Below are 17,589 nucleotides of genomic sequence, written 5' to 3'. Positions count from 1 at the left end.
TTAGCTGGTTATTAAAATCCAACTTGTGATGTTGAAGTATATATGATTATTCTCATGGCACTCACTCTCTGATTATTTAACAAGCACCCGACACATCGGAAGTTTGTTTCCAAGAAGTCATTATCCTACTTTAGGAAATATAAATTCTACTATCTTGAATTAAAAATTAAGAAGGGCCAGATATTCACACTCTTGTTGGTGATTAAATTTTTATCTTATGTCACCTGCACTAGCCAACTTGTTCTTGCCTTAAAGCAATAAGCACAAAAGATAGTCAACCTCTGACCTTTTGCCAAGTGTCATAGGTTAATTGGATGTCCAATAAAATTACAATCAAAATTCGCCATTTCGGTACCGGACTCCATACCGGTGCCACACTAGTATAGTATCGGTACAATACGGTACAGAGTTTTTTTGGTATACCATCTGTATTTGATATCGATACCGAACTGGTACGGTATGATATTCTTTGTATTGCTTAGTTTGGACCGGTACGACATACTATAATTATAATATATTTATATTATTATCATCATAACTTTAATATATTCTATTATTAGAATAATCTAGAGTCTAAACCTCTACAAACCTACAACTGTAAGCTGTAGGTTTTGAAAGGCAGCAACTATTAACTATCTCATGCGTGCTATACCAATTTAGAGTGATGAGCAACTATGTGATACATTTTCTAAGGAATCGACAAGATGGAAAGTAGTTTTACTAGTAGGATTCAAAAATTAAGAAAAAAAATTGGATTGCAACATGAATTTATATTTACATACTTGCTTGCATCTATGTATCCAAAACTGAACTCTAAATTCATAAGAAATACAACTCCGGTAAAATGGTTACTCGATTGCCCTTCCATCGGTACATAAATAAATTAAATTTATTAAATTGTCCTTATATAATCCTTGACCATCAAAGACTACTAGAGTCAACAAGTAAACCCAAGAGTTGGCACTATAATATATGCAATTGATGTATAAAAAAATCAGCATATATTATTAGACTGCCCTTTGATGGTGGCGGCAAAGAATAATTATAGATATGATGCTCCCCTTATGGGGTATGCTCCACAGGTGATGTAAATTGAACCATTTAATAACTAGACTAAAAGGTTCCTTTAGCATCAATAGATGCATGCATGGGATTGCCTAACCCATGCTCATGTAACAACTTGAAGCTCAAAGGATCTTAATCTCCTCGGGCATCTAACCCTTATTCCAACCTGCTTGCATAGTTGCATTCCATGAGAGAGAGAGGGAGAGAGATTTTATCTGCAAGGTTTTTGAAGCAAGTACATCACCTAGGTGGATTCTGCTTGGGTGCCGACCGCACACTTTTTTCTTTTGGACCTGAGAAATTATTCCCTATGCAGCATGCACCACGTGGCCGTGCATGCTACCAATCATAGCCGCTCGTTCCTCTATATCCTATTCATCAAGCATGTATCTCCGTGTACTGCTACAGACATGAGCAGTTTTGATTGATGGTATACATGGATACATGGTGCATGCAGTATAGAAAATAATTAACACGAAAGGCATTCCAAAGTCCAGCCCAAAGGCCTCAACATTGTCCACCCATCATTGGACCACCTTATATGCTCTTCCCAATATACACAAACACACATCGCACGGTTCAGGCTACTTGTCTGCTGAAATAATACATCAGACTCCTTTTAATAGCCAACTAGGTTTAGCAATTATTTGGCTTGCTTCACGTTGGAGATTCTGAACACACTATAAACATGGATGAAGACAAGTGAAAGCAATCAGAGAGTTATCTTTGACAAGACTAGCTTGTTTGCTAAAAAGTTTGGCAAACATATGGGGAGGACACTCCTAGCTGCAATAAATTTTGTTGCGAGAATTGGGCAATGACTGAGTGGGCAGGAGCCCACAACCAATACTTTGGCATTTGCATCAGATACAACATAATAAGCATCAATAGCTCCATCTCTTTGATAGTCCTCTATATCATAAATCATTGAGAGATGGAACTCACTTGCATGATTGATATACTAGTCAATTACTTGGAGTGTTTAAATTCAGAAGTACAAATTCTTAATAAAAAAAAGGTGCCGATCTGGCTATTTGGATGAGACATGCATCAAGGGTTGTAAATAACCTTTTGCGTGAATGAATTGTTGACTACACTTGACTTTCTTTGGCACAAGGTTATACTTACTTTGCCTTTTGCACTTCCATGACATTTAATATAATGAATACGTTTGTAATTTACTTCTTCCCGCATGGAGTGAGAGAAAAGTGCATCAAATAAAAGCAAAAGTGCATTCATCATCTATACTAGATTTTGGCACATTGAATGCATGCCATTAAATGCTTGAATGGACATATCTTGTATCCTCATGCAATTTAGTTGAGGACTAATATCACAAGTAAACCCTAACTAGAAGATTTATATAATACTTCAAAATCATCAAATTTCTATAGTAGCAAATTTTTTTGGGGTAAATATATTTATTTTTATATTATATAAGTATTTATAGATTCATGTAGTATTTTTTGGTTATATTTTGGAAATATTTTTTGGTACTTTTATTTTCGAAAATTTTTTATAGCAGTAATTTTTTTTTATAGAGAATTCATGAACCAGGTTAAGGGGATCATCCAAGCCATCCCATGGCTTCCCACGTGCATCTCATGTGCTCCTTAACACTCAGACATTTTTCACAATTTCGGTGCAGTCGGACAGGAAACCTGTCCTCCCTACACAACGCCTAATCCCACGTTCTTTCACTACCCGGGAAACAGACGGGTTCTGTCCTTCCCGACGTGTCATCGCGGTGGGCCCCACCATAACTGCAGGCGGGACGCTCCACCACATGCCTCTTAACCTCACCAGCCGGTTACCAAACCCTACTCCAGTTAACGCCCTTTACAGCTGAGATATAAAAAAAGAAGTAAAAAGATAATAAAATTAAGTTATTGTAATTATCCAATAGGACCTCTCACTCTCCAATATTTCCAACCCAATCCGTTTCGTAATCCACATTGCAATCTCACTGTAATCCCCTCGGCTATCGAACCTAACCATGGTTAGAGTTCATTTTATGAAGGATTTAAAAATAGTAGGATGGAGAAAACCTAAAGTAACCGTGTGCAAAATTATTATAAAGGACCTCTCCCTCGCAATCTCAATCATTTCCTTCCATTTCTCTCGTTCTAATCGTAACTCGTACCCCGCTTCCCCACCCCCACCCCCTCCCCTCCCCTCCCCACGCTTCTTTCTCAACCCCGCCTCCAAGAGGGCTGTCGATGCCTTCGTCGTCTCCTCCGTCGCGAATCCTGTCCTTCGAATCGTCTTCGTCGTCGTCGTATTCTTCTTTGGCGTAGTAGGGGAGATCGCCATGGCGGTGAAGAAGGCAGCGGAGTCGTTCTCGAAGGCGTTGGCGGAGGAGGTGCAGCGGTGGGGCGCGATGAAGCCGACGGGAGTGAGCTTGAGGTATATGATGGAGTTCGGGGCCCGGCCGACCGAGAAGAATCTCCTCATCTCGGCCCAGTTCCTCCACAAGGAGCTCCCCATAAGGATCGCGAGGAGGGCCATTGAGCTGGAGAGCCTGCCTTTTGGGTTGTCCGTGAAGCCCGCCGTCTTAAAGGTATATGATATGTTTCATCTCGGTGGATCGATATTTTTTGCTGTCTTTGGGTGGATTTTTTTTGGGAGATATTGGTGTTGAAAGTAGTTGAAGACTTTGGTTTCGGATGAAAGCCTGGATTTCGTTTTTTTTCTTACATTTTTTAAGTAATCTGCGAAGGTTTTTTGAATTTGAGAATGTTCTCTTGTTTTGCAGAAGTTTTATGTGGATTTTTCATGCATGTTTTTTCCCTTTGGATTTGTGACTTCCAAATCCGCCTTTGGTTTTGGAGATGTTTTGATTCATAAAGTTTTCTCTGTTTGATTGTTCTAAGTTATGGTGTTTTTTGGTTGGGGGGCGGGAGGGTTGGGGGGCTATAGATACCTGAAATATAAACTATGGTTGGTGAAGAGCTATACGAACTTATATGGATTAGATAATCTAGCGTGATGTTTGAAAATAAAATATTTCATAGGGTATTCCTTCTGTGCTCTGTTTTGTTGCTGGAAGAAATCTTTGCATTTATGTTCACATGGCTTTTGTCCTGATTTATGTTGATTCTGCAAAATTATATTGTTGCTCTATCAGTATTTGATGTTTTAGAACATTCTGTGCTCATTGATAGACTGCGTTTAGGCAGTTGAGGTGTTTACATTCAACTCTTTTCAGTTTCACTTTCTTTGGTGTGCTTTGGATCTCATCGGTGCTGTCAGCTACTGCTTGTATCAGTGGTTTGATTTGGATTTGATAAAAAATGCGCACTTCTTGAGTAGTATCTGGTGTCTGGAGGATTTTGGGATCAATTATGCAGTTATGCTTTGGTTGTTGATGCATCAAAATAATGCCTTAAGTTCCCCTGATTTGTATCTGAGCTGTATCCTTCAGCCTCACTCGTGACATGGTATTTTGATTGTTAAAGTGTGCAGAGAGAAACCTAAAATATCACTACTTTATAGACATGTTTTGATTGCTACTATATCTAGTTTTCAATTTGCAGATGAATGTATTTTTCCCATACGGTCTTGTCTCGTGTTACTTTCTCCATTGGTCCACTGAATCCTCATAGATTTTGATATTCTTGCTATCAATTTCTGCATGAGTTATATTTTCTTAATTTCAGATATCGTTATAGTCTTCCAGCTATTGGATAAATATGTTGAATATGGTACTGCTATTTTTTATTTTTTAAAGTACAATACATGGTTCTTTATTTTAAGTGTTTTGCTTTGAAACATGTCTTTTGAAAACTAATTGGTCTTGACTTTTTTAAGGTGAGAGATTGGTATGTGGATTCTTTTCGTGATCTTCGATCCTTTCCAGAAATCAAGGACACAAGTGATGAGTTGGCTTTCACTGAAATGATCAAGATGATAAAAGTAAGGCATAATAACGTGGTACCAGCAATGGCTCTAGGTGTACAACAGCTGAAGAAAGATTTGAATCTGAAGGCTGTGCCTACAGATCTGGAAGAAATCCATGAATTTCTTGATCGCTTTTACATGTCGAGAATCGGAATCCGTATGCTTATAGGTCAGTATAACTTTGCTTCCATTTCCCTTTTATATGTGTAGGTGTTTGGTACTTTTGTTTACTCTTATTTGACTAGTTCTCACTCTGATGAAATCTTAGGAGAAGTTTGAGGACGTGCTTTGTAAACATCAATGGGAAACATATGTCAATAATTTACTAAGGAAACCTTGATGTTTGTGAATATTCAGGGCAGCATGTGGGTTTGCATGATCCTGACCCAGCACCTGGCTGTATTGGTCTAATAAACACTAGAATGTCTCCAATGCTGGTGGCCCAAGTAGCTAGTGAGGATGCCCGCAGTATGTGTTTACGGGAATATGGGAGTGCTCCTGAGGTTAACATTTACGGAGATCCAAGTTTCACCTTTCCGTAAGTATTATTTGTTTCTTATCAAATAACCATAATGATTTGTGTTCTTACCTATTGTTACCTCTTTGGGAGCTATGCTAGTGTACTCAGAATGTCACAGTCCAGTCCAGTCGTTTAGGTTTTACTATGTGCCATTCTTTTCCGCCTTTGATAAATTTGCTGAAGAATTTGGTGTGCCAAGTATTCGGAATATGTGGATTTGGAATGGCTAAGAGATCCTTTTGGCATTACCTTAGCATCCATGCATATCTTTCAAGACGGGGATGAATGTGGAAAATGTATGTCTTTTGTCATGCATCAATTTCTATTTTCTGTTTAAAGTGGGAAACAGATGTTTGATTATGTCAACGAATAATTTCTGAATCAAATCCATATCTGTGCAAAAGAACACAATTGATTTTCCGCCGTTGTAAAATGTACAAATTGATTTTTGCTAATGAATTTTCTGCATTATGTGGGCATGTGGCAGGCATGAAATGCATTAACTAATTTGGATTTCTAATTTTTTTTCCACTTAAAAATGCAGATATGTTCCACCACATTTGCATCTCATGGTGTTTGAGTTGGTCAAAAACTCGTTACGTGCAGTTCAAGAACGATTTATGGATTCTGACAAAGTTGCTCCTCCTATCAGAATTATAGTTGCTGATGGAATAGAAGATGTCACGATAAAGGTATGCATCTAATAATTGCTTGTACCTGTAGTTCTTGGCTCTCTACGTAATCAAGCCTGATAATCACAAGATTGGTGGCACAGCTTTAGATGCTCAAGTTTTATTCGAATTTTGAGGTATTTTGCCCTGTTTTAAGTAACATACCTTCCTACCTGTACCTTTAAATATGCTAGTATTTGTAGCATTTCTTTTCATGTTATTTTTTTGGTTAGAGCTCTATAACTTTGCAGATCTAATGCATGAAAAAAGCTGAAATACAAACAAAATTTAATTAGTCTCTTTTTTTAGTTCCTATCATAGTTTACCTATACTTTATTGTCCTTTTCTCATAATGAATTGTACGCATAGAAGGCAATACTGTGCCTTCACCTACTTTTTCTTGTTGACTGATTTCATGACTAAAGCAGTCTTCACTAATATTTTGTCGTCAAGTTCATGTTTAATCAGAAAGAATTTTTATTTAATTTCTTGATAATTGATCTGTGATGTTCTCTTTTTACTACTTAGTGCATTGGAAAGCATGTAAAAATGGATATTGTTCATTGAACATGCAAAGATCTACTAAAATTCTTGTTCACCATGTTGTTGATTCCCAAAAACAAGTACTTAACCCCTTTTCAGCCCTTTTCTTTTTCCAAGTAATGATAGATATTTTCAAGTGCTTGCACAATCGATGTTGGGTTTAAATTCTACTCTTTTTTTTTTGTGATTGCTGACCTGTGCTTGAATCAACAACCTTTATTTTAATACTACTACTTTTCAATCAATCTCCATACTTCACATAAAACATGTCCACTCTTGCAGCTAAGTCTTGCCACATGGAATATCTGTGTGCTACTCAAGACCAGCTTCATGTCTTCTTTATATAAAACGTGGTTATCAGCTTTGTGCAGCTTAGAGCAATTGATTATCTGAGCATTATGCAGTCATGCTTATAAGTCTTGGATTCTTATAGATTAATTCTCTTCACAGATATCAGATGAAGGGGGTGGCATTCCAAGAAGTGGCCTTCCAAAGATTTTTACTTATCTTTATAGTACTGCTAAAAACCCACTGGATGAAAATTATGGTGGAGTAGATGAAGGGGTTACTATGGCTGGATATGGTTATGGACTTCCAATCAGTCGTCTTTATGCTCGATATTTTGGAGGCGATCTCCAAATTATTTCCATGGAAGGATATGGTGCGTCGATTATCTTGTTAAATTGAATGTTTGCCTTTCCATATTAAATGCTTGTTCAGAACTTTCTTTCTGTTGTCTTCAGTTCCTATGGTTCTCTCAATTTCTTTTTGTCATTTGTGATTCAGCATAAATCTACCTTTGGTAATTAAGATGTCGCATGGGAAGCATGCATAAAACATTATGCATTTAGTGTCAAAACACGCAAAGCTATTAATACGTCATGAGTCATGACTAAGACATTTTGCTTGAATTTACTAATCCACTGAGCTGGAGAGATCCTTAAACATTGGCATAGCATGGTAAAGACAAGACTTGGAGCTGATCAGCACATGCACAGATGCAAAGAAACCTTAGATGCAATTGCATACTCTGACTAGTTTTCCTCTTGTAATTAGTTATCCTTGCATGGGGGGAAGGCCTTCTTCATGATATGGTAAAATATTGAGGAATATGTGTTGCATAGTTATCATATCATAATTTTTCCATATGTTTCTCTAAAATTGGTATCTGCTACAAAGATGGTGATAAGGACACATCCTGAATATATCTCAAAATACTTTTGGTCTGGTGCTCTATGTCTGACACATACAGTAATCAGTACCCCTGCAGCCTGGTTAATGTTGAATATTTCTTGTGAGCGTCTATTTGTCTATAGTGTTTTTTATAGAAATTGGTATCTGATACAACAATTATACATTCTGGATATATCCTGAACATGTGTCGAATATTTTGGGTCTATCAAGTCATGGGCTGAGCCCGGTGGGGTATCCAAGTTCACAGTTGTCTAAACCAAATTTGACCTTTGTCATCATTGTGCCTAAACGAGAGAGAGAAAACAACCCTAGCAAAAAAAAAAGATTAGGAATGTCTAGAACTATACAATTTTTAATAGACCAGATGAGAATTAATTCTTATTATATGTAAGATAGTTATATGTGCAAAAAGATATCTAATCCATTTATCGTCATATCCCTGTCATATTTGTATATCATTTATTCAAAATTTGTTGTTTTGGCATGTTCTAATTGTTTTGTGTCAGTATCCACATCCATGCTTCAAAGCAGAATACCTTCTTTCTTTCAACCAGTTGTCTCAATTTCTTGTAATGCATCATGATCATCTTCAGGACAATATCAGATGTTTCCTCTAGAAACTTGTATTCCGTTCCCACTCTATGAAAAATTTGAACCATCAGATCTTTCCATGAGAAGCTTGCAAAAGCAGCCACCACTCCTCATTGCTTAGTCAGAAAAATGTGGATATCCTCAGTGATCTCTAGGCTAGTGATACGACCCAGTTTACTAGTCGGGGCCATAAGGGTTGGTTTACTAATAGATGAGTTTTAAAATTCTTCTGCAGGGGATTTAGGGTCAGGTGAGGCATTTAGTTAGGGTGAATAGGGCTGAGAAAAAGAACCATGTATGAACTGCTGGAAATCAGATCAGAGATGGCACATAATTGAACCAGTTTGTTCTGACGCTAAGCTAGTGCCTTTTAGGAAAACTTATATATGCTTTCATGTGAACATATCTTAAGCCTTTATTATTTTATATTGTCAATTTATTCTGAAGGATTGGTTAATAGATCACACAAGAACATAGGGCAAATTTGATAATTCAGAAAATATAGAAGGCAGGAAAAATATGGTTTAGTGAGTGAAAATTAAGTGGCTTCTAATAATGGTAGAGATAATTAGAGTAATTTGATCTTGTAGTGTCTAATATAATTCAACTTGAGGTTTTGAATGCCAAGGAATGGGCCTGTCTTGATTTTCCATGGACCGGGATGCCCTGTATACTGACACTATGGATGGTGGATATCTTGCACCATTGCAGTCCATTTCCTGCTCCTATTGTATAGATAACTAGAATATTTTGATCTAGTTTTTTTAATATAATTCAACTCAAGGTTTTTAATACCAGGGGATGGGGCTATCCTGCATCTTTCGTGGAACATGTTATCTTGTGTGCTGACAATCGTGATAGCGGATGTCCCATCCAAGTCCATCTCCCAACTTGTCCCATCTTGACACTTGGGATGGTGGCATGCCCCACCGTTCCACAAATATTTAAAAATTAAAACCTTGATTCAACTAGAACTCAACACATACGATGTATGTGATTGGTTAAAATGAAAGAGCACCTGATGGATGTTTTTGTGCCCTTTATTCATAATTATTTATAACAAGTTTCATAAGTAAGTTTTATATTTTAGCTTATATTTTTTCATTCTATTTTGGCCATTTATTAGAGAGCAAACATTCAGGGTAATTTGTTAAAGGAAGAGTTCTGTTTTATACGAGGACAGGGTAGTTTTATAACCAAAGAGAACAAACATTTAGATACTTTGTGTCCACCGGTTTGAGATAATATATGGATTTAGTTTCAATTTCCAGCATGGACCCTACATTTAACTCAGAAAGCCTTAGTGTTTTTTTTGTGAATTGTTAGGCTTGGCTTATCCTAGGCAAAGCATACAAAGCCTCAGAGTCCGAAAATGCACACGCTGGACTTTGGGGCTTTCCCATTATATATAACTAGTATTCAGAGTGTGCCATCCATTTGCCCTTCTGGAAAAGAAGAAAAAAATGGCAGAAGGAAAACTATGGGCGAGTCGACTTTCTGCCACACTGGATTGAAAGTATACTCTCTCAGGTGGGGCATGGTATGGATGGTTCTCAAAAAGAGGTGTCTATGCCTTATTGCTTAAGTTTTTTTTTTATTTTTTTTTACTAGTGGAGTCGAAGCATGGTGCACCCATAGTTGAGGGAATTTGGGGTGGAGATAAACCACTTATTTCAATTATATGGTAGTATAGGTTATAGTTAACATAATCATAGTCCTAGCCATTAACTATTTTCCATAGGACTCAGAGTCAGCTATATATTCCTTATCCACCGGTTATTCACATAACAAGTTACTTCAAAATTTTTCAAATTTGTTTGCACCAAGGTCGGAGGAACCAGTACCGGACCTCGTACCAATTTTTCGGCAGAACGGCTTGGTACGGGCCCTCGCCGTGCTGTGCTGGGCCCGTACCGACACAGAGGAACAGACGGGAAAGAGGGAGAACGAGAGAGGAAAAGAGAGAGAGTGGGGAAGGGAGGGATGTTGGCTGAGGGCTGGCGGAGCCCAGCAAAGCCCGACGGAGGCCTCGAGGGGGCCGGCGCCGGGGAAGAAGGGCCGCTTAAGCGGTCGACTCCTGTTTCAACCCTTCTCAGAAATCGTTTGCCGACTTCATTTACGAATCGCGAAATTTTTTAAGCGGCCCTTCTTTTCCGGCGTCGGCCCCCTCGTAGGCTCCGTTGGCCCTTAGCCGGCATCCTCTCTCTCTCTCCCTCTCCCTTCCTCCCCCGCTTGCTCTCTCTTTCCTTCTTCTTTGGCTTTGAGAACGCGGCCCATTCTCGAAGCCGGAACCGTACCAGTCCACCGGTACGGTTCAAAACGGGCGAAACTGGCCGGTTCGGGTTGGTTCCGCCAACGTTGGTTTGCACAAATTTCATCAATTCTAGTATAGATCATCCACTCTTTTTATACACCCATAAGACATGTTTAAGCACCTCTCTAGAATGTCCTATTAGAATTTTTTTTAAGGACATGCCTATGTCATCGTAATATATTTATTCCTCTCTTCAATCCTTGCAGTTTAATTGCACATCCATATTTAATTATGAAAATTTATCTACTTTGCAACAATGAGCTTTGACAATAAGTGCAAATTTGCCATGTACTTTGCAATCTCGTATAATGCTAATATCTGCTATTATTTGTTTAACGTAATTGCGATTGTTGGGGTGGCATTTATGAATTTCTAGTTATCTTAGATAAGTACTAAGTTTTGCCTTAGCTATTTTATTTTTATACTTGAGTTAGATGATCTAAATGATGGTATTCGAGGTGAGGATATGTTTTGGATATGCTGTTAGTCGATGAGGTGAGAAAGAGACTGAAAGCTAAAATTGGAGTGATGGAGTGAAGTTGAATGAGAAAGTATCGAGTGGACTGTGATGGTTCTGGTTTTTTTCTAGGTGAATACAATCATAATTTTTCTTATTGTGAAGATGGACTTTCGGTTCCATTTGTTTGACTAAGGCCCTCAAGATGAGGTTTTTCAAGGATTTCCAAATCAAGCCTTTTTTTATTATTAAGTGCCAAGCAGGCTAGAGATTAATAAAGTTAGAAAACACAGAAGATCACTTTGTTTTGGACTTTGGAACTTTCTATTAGATTATTTATATGTTCTTAACTATATGTAGAAACATTTATGGTTATCCCAATAATGTTAAACGACCTTGTGCTCCTTTTGCTTTGCATATGTGCTAAAGCCTGGTTTTATTAGGATTTCTAGACTTTGAAGGATAAGTGACAATATCTGGTTGTAGTCTCCTGTCTTGTCTAATCCATCTATCTGAAGTCATTGCACTTCAATTATGCTTTTCCAGTTGTTGTTTGATTTACCAGCATCAATATTCGAATACCTGCATTTTCGTGCATCAACTGATATGCTGTTTAGTAGTTTGAACTAACTTGAATGGTCAGTAAACCTCAACTTCTTTTGTACTGTATGACATGTCTTGTTCTGGCACACCAAATGACACTAAATACACAATCATGCTAATTAGTCCTTCTCATCCTAAAGCAGAATAACAGTTTTTGCTTATAAAAAGAATGACCACTGATAAATAAGTATTTCTATTGTTTCATACTGTTAGTAGTTCTTTAACATACTATACCCATACTTTTGCGAGGCCTCCTACATTTTTAACCCAAGTTTTTTAAAAGCTGAGATCTCGGTCATCTCGTTGGGTAATGAAGAGTCAAATTATCTCATCTGAGATCAGGTGGTTGGAAAATTTGGAAAGGTCTGAGATTTTTTGGGATTTTAGAAAATATATTAAAATCAAGATATCAAAATTTCGGCCAATATGTAAATCCAAAATAAATAACTATTTTTAGAAAATGAAGGATATAAAGAAAATCCAATGAAGGAAATAGAAAAAGTGATTGGAAAACATTGGCCAGTGTGTCGATAGCCAGTCAGCCAATATCTTGGGATTTATGGCTCTATATATTGTATAGCCAAGGGGGCCAACAATTAAACTGAGTTTTGGGGTACCCTTGCTTCAACCATGAATAGCCTTAGTTCCATGCACATGCACTTGCTCCTTGTTCACTTTACTTGGCTCAGCTATTTGGTTGTTGGAGCACTTTGAATCTTCTGTTTTCCTTCTTAGAACCAAATAATAATTCTTTTATATAGGTAAAAGTACCAGTATTGGCAATTATGCCTGTAGGCTGGCGGTACGATACGGTATGGTACGATATCGTGCCATGCCATTCCACTGCATATTGACAAAACAAAACCAGTGAGAGAGGAGAAGAAGGAGAAGGAGAGATAGGAAAAGATGGAGGGAGAAGGAGAGGGAGGGGGAGGGAGGGGGAGAGAGGACAGGGAGCGGGAGGAAGGGAGGGGGAGAGAGAGGAGAGGGCGGCGGATGGAGGGGCGGAGAGAGAGAGAGAGAGGGCTTTCGAGGCCCCCTCTCCTCTGAAGCACTGTAACAGGGGCAGTGCCCCTCTTTTGAAATGAAACAAGTGCTTCGGCTGCTTTTGTTTTTTTTTTTCTTCGAAAGCTATCTCTGTCTCTCTTACTCTCTCCCTCTCCCTCCGTTGCCCCCTCTCCCTCCCTCCTTTCCTCTCTCTCCTCTCTCACCGGTTTCTCAAACTAAGGGGCGGAATCGTACTGGTCTGCCTTCGGCATGGCTCGGTACGCCCCGAATCTGGTGGTTTGGAGTGATACAGCCTTCCATAGAACTCATGATTTTTGCAGACTGAACTAAGTGTTACTATAAGTCTATGTTTTCTGTATTCCATGCTACCCTAGCTAGAATGTTGTGATATAAAAAGGACACTTATCATCATAACTACTCTCTCAATATCTGGATTTGTCTTGTGCCGTGAACTAAAAAATAAATGTTGGCTTTGTTGTTTATAGTCAAACCAAACAAGTCAGTTGTCAGCACATGCTATGCCATAGTTTGACATATACACTAGTACATACACATGGATGTATAATATAGACACAATTTGATATCGCATTAACACAATCTTCAATAATATTTTAGTGTGTGAAAATACTGATCTATATCTTGGTTTTATAAACCTGAGTTATTTATTATAATTTTAAAGTGCACTAATTAGTGAGAAAGAAATGCCACATTAAAAAAGACATTTGGATGGCCTGAATGGCGAAATGCCTCAAAATATCCTTTCCTAAAGAAACCCCTTGAGCCTATAACATCTGTGCTCTCCATTCCCGGAATGGTATGAAATTCTCTAGCAAAAAGATCCTTTTCGTAATCCAATTGAAGACCCTTCCTATTTAATCCCAGGTAGTTATCATTTGTAAATTCTCACCTCATTTCAATCAAACCGCATAACCAATCTTTATGGATCATCTTGGCGAACAAATGCTAATCTTTCTTATAATCCTTTCGGTTTGTTCTTGCATATCTCTACCGGTTTTAAAAATGAGTCCCGCGGGTGCATATAATTCAGAAGAATATGTGAGTGATTCATACACAGCATCTCTTTCTTTGACCAATTACGCTTTTTCAACATCCACTCCTGACCAATCCTGGTCTTTGATGAGCATGTTGAATTTTTTTCAATTTCTTTCCAATTCCCACATTTATTGGCCTATGTGTTTGCTTCAGAATCTATACTGACCTCATTTGATTCCTGCAGATCCCTTACCCTTAAGCTTCAGTACAAGACTCCCGAAATTCACATGCCTGTACTTGAGAAGTAGGATGTTTAGACAAGATACAACTCATTGGATTGTCCATTCCTACCCAGTATCTGATACATCAATGAATGTTCTAGCTTTTTTGCCTATTGGAGTTAAATACTCTAATCCTTGTGGCCTCTTTTTGGGCTCTCACTTAATGTTGCTTTGGATCACTTTTAGTGTTGACTTAATTTAGCTTGTCTTGCCCATTCATGGAAAAATAGGAATAATTACCAAAAAATGGAAAAAAGAAAAAGAAAGTAAGAGGAAAGCTTTTAGTTATCTTGTAATGACTTCGATTGTTTCTAACTTACTGAAGGTTTCTCCTCTATTATAATCACCACCACAGGTCATAATGTCATATTCTTAAATGTTTAAAATCTCCAATATACATTCCTTGTTTGTTGTTCACAATTGTGGTGGACATTTAGGAGTTCAATGGCATCACTGGCATTTTCTTCCTTTCTATTATTTTTCATTTATTCCTTTAGTGTTTTAGTGAGAGCATTCATGTCTCTTCTGGAACTCGAAAAGTAGTAGCTGAGTTTATCGTGTTTCTCAAATTGCATCATTAGTTCATTACACCTGTTTCTGTTCCTTGCCAAGGTAAAGGTGGTTGTCATATGCTCAGACAATGGTGTTGAAATGATGCAGTCTTGTTATCTAAAACATCATTCTAGGTTTTAGATTAACTAGACCATGGATGGTCTTGTCATACCTCTATTTAATGCTCATTTGTGCTGGGTCAACTATTATTTTTCATTTGTTTGTAGATGTCATTATTAAAGGCAAAAATTAAATGGAGTCTCCAATTTGTTTTACACTAAGCATGCTTAATGGATATTATAGTTGATTTATTAGGCTAATGAACAGTAAATTAATGCAGGCATAACTTTTTCTTTTGTGCAGCAAGGTTTCTTTCCCTTGTTTCTTATGTGCTCTATTTCCTTTTGGAAATTTTATGGTGTTTGGCATTGGATTCTAGGATCTTTAGGAATCAAAATGCAACTTCAATATTTATTCGAAATTGGAAGAAGGCTGATATACTCTCTCTCTCTCTCTCTCTCTCCCCAATGTGGGAACATAGTGGTCTTCTCTTTGTTCTTTTCCTTTGGATATAGGCCTATAACAGATGTGCATAAAATACCTCTACATTTTTTTTCATTTTTTTCTCGATCCATTTGACACATGTAGTTCATCTAATTTTATATACGCATCTATATGTTAACTGCTTACCATTTGATATAGGAATAATCACACAAAAAATCCTAAACTATTTGAAGGTTTTCAATTTTCTTCTGAACTTTAATTTAGTGCAATCAGGTCATCAAATGTCTAAATTCTTTCAATCCGGACTGCTAAGAATTCTGTCTGGCTGCAGCAACGGAATTGTCACGTGATGTCATAAGACCTGCTTGTATGGTAGAAGAGGAGACCTGCTTATACACGACAGCCAGACAGAATTTATAGCCATGGTCCAAATTGAACGAATCGATGATCTAATTGCACTAAATTAAAGTTTAGGAGGAAATTGAAAACCTTTAATTAGTTCAGGATTTTTTGCATGATTTTTCCTTTGATATACGAACCTTTGTTTTGCTGAGTTCCAATTGCTTCCGGTTGTTTGTGCTGAGATTCTGATTCCTTATTTGTTACTTTTGCAGGAACTGATGCTTACCTTCACTTGTCCCGACTAGGAGATTCACAGGAGCCCCTTCCATAACGCTATACCTGATTCTAATCATGCCCATGAGAAAGCTTCATTCTTACATTGGGTGGGTGGGAAGTTGGTAATTTGCTTTGTTACTAAAAAGGCCTTGCAGCTGATTCACATATGTTTCGAAAATCAGCAGCATCCAATTTGAATACTTGTTCACCCTTTCTCATCTACTGAATTTCACGACATTGATTTTCTTTCGAGTAGAGCAAAAGGACCAGAGAAAAAGAAAGAACTGCTGTAAATATATTTTCAATTCATGCTGGAAGTTTCAGTTGCTGGCATTGCCCATGAAAGTCCATCCATAATGATGCCTCCTTGGAAGTTGGAAGTGTATTGCCGTGATTAATTCATTAGTATGCTAGAATTGTGGATGAGTTCATGGGAGCTCATTTGATGGTTGGAATTCTGCAAAGCTAATGGGGAAGATATATGGCATCTACCACAGCATTAACCTAGTACTAGTTCTCAAAAAAAAAAAAAAAAGAAACATTAATTGAATACGAAGGAACGCTAGTCTTATTTCCAGTTATTGGAGCTTTGTGAGTCCTAGGCCACCTGTCAAAGAATATCATGATTGGTTTTTTCATATGGGTGCTCTTGTATAAGTATCGTTTTAAAATTTATATTTATTTTTGTATTTTCATAAAATACTATTTTTGCATAGATACAATTTTTCTAATATCATTAATAAAACTCATATTTATTTTAATTAAAAATAAAATAAAATTTTGAAAATATTTTTTAGTTTTCCATCACGATCGTCTATAAATATTTTAGATGGCGTGAGTATATAAATACCAAAATAAAGATAAAAAAAAAGTGGAACAGTACAATAAGTGTTTTAAGAGGGCTTAGATGTAAATATTAATTTTAAAAAGATATTTATATAAAATTTGATATTTAAGAGGATATTTATATAAAAAAATTGAAACTAATAGTTTTCTTAAATGTTAAAACCCTGTTCATATGAAAACTAGGTGGTGCAATTGCAAAAAAAGAGGATATAGTCGGAGGTATGAGTGGACAGGTGTGGGCATCTATTCATATGTGATCCAAACAAAATATTCAAATGGGTGGTTGGCATTTGATAGCTCAGTTTTTGACAGTTTTGATCCAATAATTGTTCTTAGAAGATACGAACCATGACTTCCCTACCTATGGCCTAATCCCACGACACTAGATTTATGCACCGAAGGGCATAGAAAAGTAAGGGGCAGGACCAGGTTGATTGGCTGGCTCCCAAGAAGCTGCCATTAGAGGATGTTGACCCTGGGGGTGGCAATAAGTTATTTAATTACTTTGGAGTTGTTGTGCTTGGTCGGAAAGCTGGTGGATGAACATGAATCGACTTTTCCATGGACTTTTTAGCATCTTTTTCTTTTTTATCTTCTTTTTTCTGGTATAAATATCTTTTTCTTCTTAATGCACATCTTTTGCATTATGGCCAATATATCTATCAAGAACCGTGTGTGTGTGTGTGTATATATATATATATAGTGTTTAAATAGGAAATATTCTGGGGCAGATCTCTTTTTTGTGATTGAATTTTTTTATAATTAAAAAAGTGTGGTCATGCTTTTATTCAAAACAGAGCCTCTCTCTCTCTCTCTCTCTCTCTCTCTCTCTCTCTCTCTCTCTCTCTCTGAACCATTCTGGCTTGAATTCTCCTCCTCCCCTTTCCATCAAGAAGTAACATGCATCATCTCAAGATTAAGAAGATAAC

General features: G+C 37.3%; 1 protein-coding gene across 1 annotated transcript; it reads left to right on the top strand.

Moving 5' to 3' along the window:
• Positions 1-3,193: 3,193 nt before the first annotated feature.
• On the top strand, positions 3,194-16,159 carry LOC103707688 (pyruvate dehydrogenase (acetyl-transferring) kinase, mitochondrial-like). The gene is made up of 6 exons (XM_008792277.4): positions 3,194-3,625; positions 4,876-5,134; positions 5,323-5,503; positions 6,030-6,177; positions 7,150-7,360; positions 15,811-16,159. The coding sequence occupies exons 1-6, from the start codon at positions 3,377-3,379 to the stop codon at positions 15,867-15,869; spliced, it is 1,107 nt and encodes a 368-aa protein (XP_008790499.1). The 5' UTR covers positions 3,194-3,376; the 3' UTR covers positions 15,870-16,159.
• The last annotated feature ends 1,430 nt before the right edge of the window (positions 16,160-17,589 follow it).

Source organism: Phoenix dactylifera, unplaced genomic scaffold (assembly GCF_009389715.1).
Source record: "Phoenix dactylifera cultivar Barhee BC4 unplaced genomic scaffold, palm_55x_up_171113_PBpolish2nd_filt_p 000502F, whole genome shotgun sequence".
In the NCBI taxonomy this organism is placed as follows: domain Eukaryota; kingdom Viridiplantae; phylum Streptophyta; class Magnoliopsida; order Arecales; family Arecaceae; genus Phoenix; species Phoenix dactylifera.
The sequence above is the reverse complement of the archived record's forward strand: the minus strand, read 5'-3'. Positions and strand labels throughout refer to the sequence as shown.

Bases quoted from the DNA above. Each gene is read 5' to 3' on its own strand.
- LOC103707688 (XM_008792277.4), top strand. From the start codon at position 3,377: ATGGCGGTGAAGAAGGCAGCGGAGTCGTTCTCGAAGGCGTTGGCGGAG. The intron at 3,626-4,875 runs GTATATGATATG...GACTTTTTTAAG, and splicing joins TGAAGCCCGCCGTCTTAAAG to GTGAGAGATTGGTATGTGGA. The intron at 5,504-6,029 runs GTAAGTATTATT...TTAAAAATGCAG, and splicing joins GATCCAAGTTTCACCTTTCC to ATATGTTCCACCACATTTGC.